At 44.2% G+C, this 6,000-nt stretch overlaps 1 protein-coding gene across 4 annotated transcripts in view; it reads right to left on the bottom strand.

Annotated features, from left to right (window-relative positions):
* Positions 1-1,683: 1,683 nt before the first annotated feature.
* abcb6b (ATP-binding cassette, sub-family B (MDR/TAP), member 6b) overlaps positions 1,684-6,000 on the bottom strand; it is a 51,483-nt gene continuing 47,166 nt past the window's right edge. For 3 of the 4 annotated variants that reach the window (XM_061724565.1, XM_061724566.1, XM_061724569.1), the window contains 2 exons: positions 5,925-5,993; positions 1,684-2,029 (listed from right to left, as the gene is read on the bottom strand). In XM_061724565.1, coding sequence (XP_061580549.1) covers positions 1,915-2,029; positions 5,925-5,993 — 184 coding nt within the window. In that variant the 3' untranslated portion in view covers positions 1,684-1,914. The remainder of the gene's footprint in view (positions 2,030-5,924; positions 5,994-6,000) is intronic. The other variant, XM_061724568.1, reaches the window with a different exon arrangement.

Below are 6,000 nucleotides of genomic sequence, written 5' to 3'. Positions count from 1 at the left end.
TAACTTACAGAGACGTCAACATTTATGTTTATTCTTGATATTTAAATGCTGTGTCAGCATTATTATCAACAAAATAATTAACAAAAGGGTTTTACAGATAATTCAGCATGAAACGCTGAGGATTACTTTCCTCTGGAGACGGTTATTAATTCAGCGTTAAGTTACCATGGCAATCTAGTCATATTAAAAGAGAACCACCTAGTATGGTTGCACTGATAGGATATTAGTGTTGGATATCAGGTCTGATATTGTCTAAATAGCTGGTTCGTTGGGTATCAGATAAATCAGATAATGGAGGGGATCAAAGAGGCTGACCCACAGGTTCAGTTCTGAATTCAAAACCAGTTAATTAAAGTGGTTTCAGTATATTTTAGTAATACGTAATTATATGATCGGAGCAGGAGTTTGGTTCGCATTGCCGGCAGTAGGTCAGACTTGATGCCGGTGCATGTTGGACTCCGGCAGGGCTGCCCTTTGTCACCGGTCCTGTTCATAATTTTTATGGACAGGATTTCTAGGCGCAGCCAGGGGCCGGAGGGGATCCGGTTTTGGGAACCTCAGGATTTCATCTCTGCTTTTTGCAGATGATGTTGTCCTGTTGGCTTCATCGGACCGGGACCTTCAGCATGTGCTGGGGCGGTTTGAGGCAGAGTGCAACGCGGCAGGGATGAGAATCAGCACCTCCAAGACCGAGGCCATGGTTCTTCACCGGGAAAGGGTGGCATGCCTTCTCCGGGTGGGTGGGGAAGTCCTGCCTCAGGTGGAGGAGTTCAAGTATCTCGGGATCTTGTTCACGAGTGAGGGAACAATGGAGCGTGAGATTGACAGACGGATCGGTGCAGCGTCCGCAGTTATGCGGTCGGTGTACTGGACCGTCGTGGTGAAGAAGGAGCTGAGTCGAAAGGCGAAGCTCTCGATTTACCGGTCAATCTACGCCCCTACCCTCACCTATGGTCATGAACTTTGGGTAGTGACCGAAAGGATAAGATTGCGAACACAAGCTCCCGAGATGAGTTTCCTCCGCAGGGTGGCTGGACGCTCCCTTAGAGATAGGGTGAGAATAAGCTCAGTCACTCGGGAGGAGCTCGGAGTCGAGACGCTGCTCCTTCACATTGAGAGGAGTCAGCTGAGGTGGCTTGGGCATCTGTACCGGATCCTGGACACCTCACTAGGGAGGTGTTCCAGGCATGTCCCTCCGGGACCCCTGGGAAGACCCAGGATACGCTGGAGAGACTGTGTTTCCCGGCTGGTCTGGGAACGTTTCGGACTCCCCTCGGAAGAGCTGGACATCTGTTTCAGAATCAGGACTGAAAAATTAAGATCAGTGTAAGCCTAACCTCTGGAAAACCTGACTTTAGACTCAACAAACTATTCAATCTGAAGAAAAAAAAAAAACTTTGCAAAACAAGAAATGCAAAAACAGATGGACTAACAAGGAGAGACAGCATTGTATACACATACTTTTACTCGCGGGCTGAAGAGACTCAGGTGGAAACAATCAAGGAAGAGAAAATACAAAAGGGAAAAAAAGATGAACACACCCAAAAGAACAAACGTTCACCACCACCCTCAACCACCACCAACCCCACCTCATGTGAAAAAAGGGTCTTGAACAAGTATTTTCTTTTGAAATAAATACTTTTAATTCATTGATTTATGACTTTAGATAGGGAATTTGACATGTCATTGAATTTCTGTGGTATTAAAGTAAAATTTCTGGTATTATGACCGTCATATTCACTACATATGTGTTAACCAATATTTGCTAACACAAACTATACATTCTGTAGTTAACAGCTGGCAGGAGTTTAAGTGTTTCAGCGGCAGGTTAAAATGAAAGTCCTGCCTGGAACTTTGACAGCAACAAAAAGATGTTCCTGGCAGGACTGAATGAACATGTGTGCAAACTTGGCATCAAGTGTCTTCAGTAAAGTTACCAGTCCGTTTCTCTGTTGGCGTGTCAAAACCTTTCTGTTGCTTCCTCCACATGGCTGCATACAGACCCCGTTGCTCCAGAAGCTCATGGTGTCTGAACAGAGCAGTGACACATGAAGGACATGCCAAAACAACACCACAAAGTTAAAATCACAACCTCCAAATTCATCATCTAATTCATATTTTCTTGATTATGTACTGTACCGAAACTGTACTGGCAAGATTAACAAAAAAGAACATTTTCATTCATAATAAGACAGGAAAAGAAGGGCAGGCACAGCAGATGGTTGGTCACTTATTGCTTATGACACCGGTGCTGCCTTAAGAACAAAGTTGAGCCGTCTAAAATCTTCACACTAAACTTTAACTGACTTTACTATGAATTAATAAAACCACAAATGTGTTACTGTCTGGACTGGCAGACAGAAGGAGACAGAGAGGGTCAGAAATAGAGGCTGCATTCAGAGAGGGCAAGGGACAAAGAGACAGATGGAGGGTAACAGAGAGGAGAGTGGAGGGTAGGAAGGAGGATGCAATGAAGAGGTGGCCAAGAGGTAAAGTGCAGAGGAAGGATGCTCTTATATATTATAAGGTTTATAAATTCCTTCACAGTGAGGAAGCCTAAGTTGATCATTTAGATGTTCCCTGTGTCTGTGAACTAAAGATTATTTTTACAGGACTCTGAAGCTCAAGGTCGGGTCAACAGGTATTGTTCCTGAACTTCCAAAAAAGGCATTTCTTTCTAAAATAATGTCCTTTCAGCAATGTAAAGGCTAATTATTGAAGGCCTTATTATACCCACCCATTCATTAACAATGGCTGTCCAAAATTTGGTCCCAAAATGTATTGCCTATGACCCACAGACATGAAATTGCCTTAGGTGGCACAAGAAGGCAACCGAAGAGGTAAACATACCACTTGCGCAGATTTGTGCAAGAAAGAAGCTTTCAACTGTTTGCAGGGCAGAATGGTACCCGTGGAAAAGGAAGGAAAGTGCTGTGAAGCATGTTGTATTGATCGCCAATCCTTAAAGCTATTAGGGTACACGCAAAGTTAGTATTTTGTGCTCAAGGAACGACATTTCTGCACAACTTCTTGAGTAAGCCTGAGAGAGATCAGAAGCTTAAGCCCAACCTGGCCATCAGAAGTCTGTAGTTTGCTGAAACAGATTTTATTATGTAGGAACCCAGCTAGGTCCAGGAGGGGGCCAGATTAGCTCAGTGGAGTCCCTTACACTGCACTGCCCAAAAATCCTGAAAGTGATCTGAAGGGGCAGAGCTGTTAACCAGTGGATACGAACAGAGGGTGTATTGATCCCATAGGAGAAGGACTCCAAGTACATAAGCTGATTCAGTGCCATCTCACCTCTAAGTGTTACAGGTTAAGTTATTCATCAGTATTCTGTCACAATGACTGATTGCGTTTCTTCAGAAAACAGCGACTGTGATGCCACCGTTCAGAAAGGTGGAGTCCCATGAGGCCTTGCTGCTTGGAACATATCAAGATGGTGACAAAACTCATTAGGGAGGCTCTGCAAAGGAAAGAGAATGTGCTATGCATACATACGCTTGTGCATCATGCACAAGCGTATGGAGCTTTCCCTCCAGTAATACCATGCTCCTAGTAAGAACATGGACCTTATCCTAGATTACTATGGAAACCTTTAAAAAAGACTCACAGCTGGATCATGTTGGCATAAGATTTAAAATGGAAGAATTACAAGCTACACAATTTCAGTGTCAGTCGTTCTTTTTGTGCTTGCCGTCAAGTCAGTGGTGGTAGAGTGTAAGAGGTCCTTGAGCAAGACCGGACTGTGATGGCCACCATTAAGAGTCTTTGTGGATGAACCTTCAATATTACATCTCCTCTGGGCCTCAAATGCATTCTCCAAGGCCAAGAGATGCTCACCATTTTGAGTAAGGATGAGCATCAAACCAGCAGAAATCCATTACCCAAGTGCTCTGGAGGGGGACAGTAGTGGACACAGTCTGATTCTCTCTGACTGGAGCCACTATTCCATCCATCATAGAGCAGCCAGTCAAAAGCCTAGGTAAGGTCTTGACTTCAGCCTGAAAGATTTCCCCTCCATTCAGAAAACCAGCAAAGAACTTAAAACCTTGAGTCAGACAAGACTAATCTGCGCTGGATCCTGTAGCCTACTGGCATATGCAGTGTAATGTCAACAGTGGAGGCCTTGGAGAGAAGGATTGGATGTCATTTGTGAAGATAGCTTGTCCTGTCTGTGCAGTGGAGATCAATGCAGGAAAAGTAATATCCTGCACCTCCCCCTTAGTTGCTCTGCGGAAGAGTTTATGGTATCAAGGATAAGGAAAACTCTGCATACAGGGAACCTAAGATGGCATTGGCAGGTATCTAGGTGAAAGATAGAAAATGGAGCACAGAAGAATCTCTGGAGGTTGCTGGATCAAGGTTGGATCACAGGGCAGTTGTGAGGTCTATAGCAACAAGGTTTACAGGCACTGGTTACTGGTTTAGCAGCTAGGGTTAACAATGTTCAAGGCAAAACCCAACAACATCAGGCACAGAGGATGTACAAGGTTGATGGAAATGAGACAACATGGAGCTTGGCCCAGATGGGAAACCATGAAGCAACGAATGATCACCTGCCGTCAATGTCTGGAAACCAGACTTCCACCACATCAGGTTTTTGATCAAGGTGTTTATGATGTCCTACCCAGTCATTTAAACCTCCATGTATGGGGCACAACTGAGTCACAGTCCTTTTGTCCAAGAAGGTGAACAGTGGAATATGTCATGGGAAGCCACTCAAAAGCCCTTAGAAACGAACACTATAGCTGGCGTCACAACCAGGTACTTAGGGCAGTTGCTGGAAGCATAACATTTGCCATCAACACCATCAAATGCAACCACAAGCTGAGGACCACAATGCTCCTGAAAGTCAAAGGTGCCAGTGCAACCCAGAGCAATGCCTGCTCCTCACCACCACAACTGACTGGAAGTTAGAAGTGGACTTTGTTAAACAGCTCAAGGCTTCAGCCAGCATTACTGCTTCACATGCCACCAATGAGATAGAAAGCACACCAACCAGGAGGTTGTTGAGGAGTGGGGTGAACAAGACTGACAGATTTGCTACACGCCTTTGAAGCTGTGCTGTTCAGACATGCTATATGCATTTCATAAAAGATTTTTTTTTTTAAAGCAAAAAATTTTTTCTAGTTATTGGTGCCTTAAAGTTTTCATCCAGCTGAAAAGAAATGAATTTCTTTACATTGAACATTTGCCTTTTGTTCAAGATTTTTGGGATTACAGCACACCTAATGTAGTAATTTCTGCACTTTTTCAAATAAATCCTTCTTCTGAATTTGACTGGACTAAAACCTTTTGTTCATCAGGGCTACTATCGTATACAATCTTTACCATAAGAAGTGACTGATTCAAAGTGGTTCACCGTAAATGAGATGAGATGGGTTCTTCTCCAGTCTCTGTTGCATTACGTCACACACCAACGTTTTCCTACAGAAATTGGGTGTATTTTGACACCGGAGGTTAAATGGGTCGCTCTTGTGTTTACATCACAGTGTCAATCAAAGGATTAATGGTTTTTTTGTCAGTGTTCAACGCACATGCCTGCGGGGGGGCACAAAAAGGTCTGCAGTGAGGGATGGACGAAGTGCAGCTTTGTGTGATCAAATCTCAGGTCTGCTCTTATCAATACCTCAGCTTTATCCTTTGTTCGTGTGTGTGTGTGCAAATTAAGTGTGAGAGTGGAAAACCTTCAAACCTAGCTCCAATATCAAAGGATCGTATGCATCAGCAGCTAAATGGTGAGTATGTGTGAGTACGCGCCTTGGGCAACCGGACAGATATAGGAGGTTAAAGGGTCAGGCAAAAACAAACTTTGGGGTTTTGATCTACAGATAACAAATTTGAAGACACTTTGGACACAGAGTCCGTCAGGCGTAACACACAAGCATGCACACACCCAATGAACTCTCAACGAGCCTTACCTTCCTCTCTCTGCAATCTGTCCTCTGTGGAGCACCAAGATCTGATCTGCCCCAACAATGGTGGACAACCTGTGAC

The sequence above is a fragment of the Cololabis saira genome, chromosome 6, assembly GCF_033807715.1.
Source record: "Cololabis saira isolate AMF1-May2022 chromosome 6, fColSai1.1, whole genome shotgun sequence".
Taxonomy (NCBI): domain Eukaryota; kingdom Metazoa; phylum Chordata; class Actinopteri; order Beloniformes; family Belonidae; genus Cololabis; species Cololabis saira.
The sequence above is the reverse complement of the archived record's forward strand: the minus strand, read 5'-3'. Positions and strand labels throughout refer to the sequence as shown.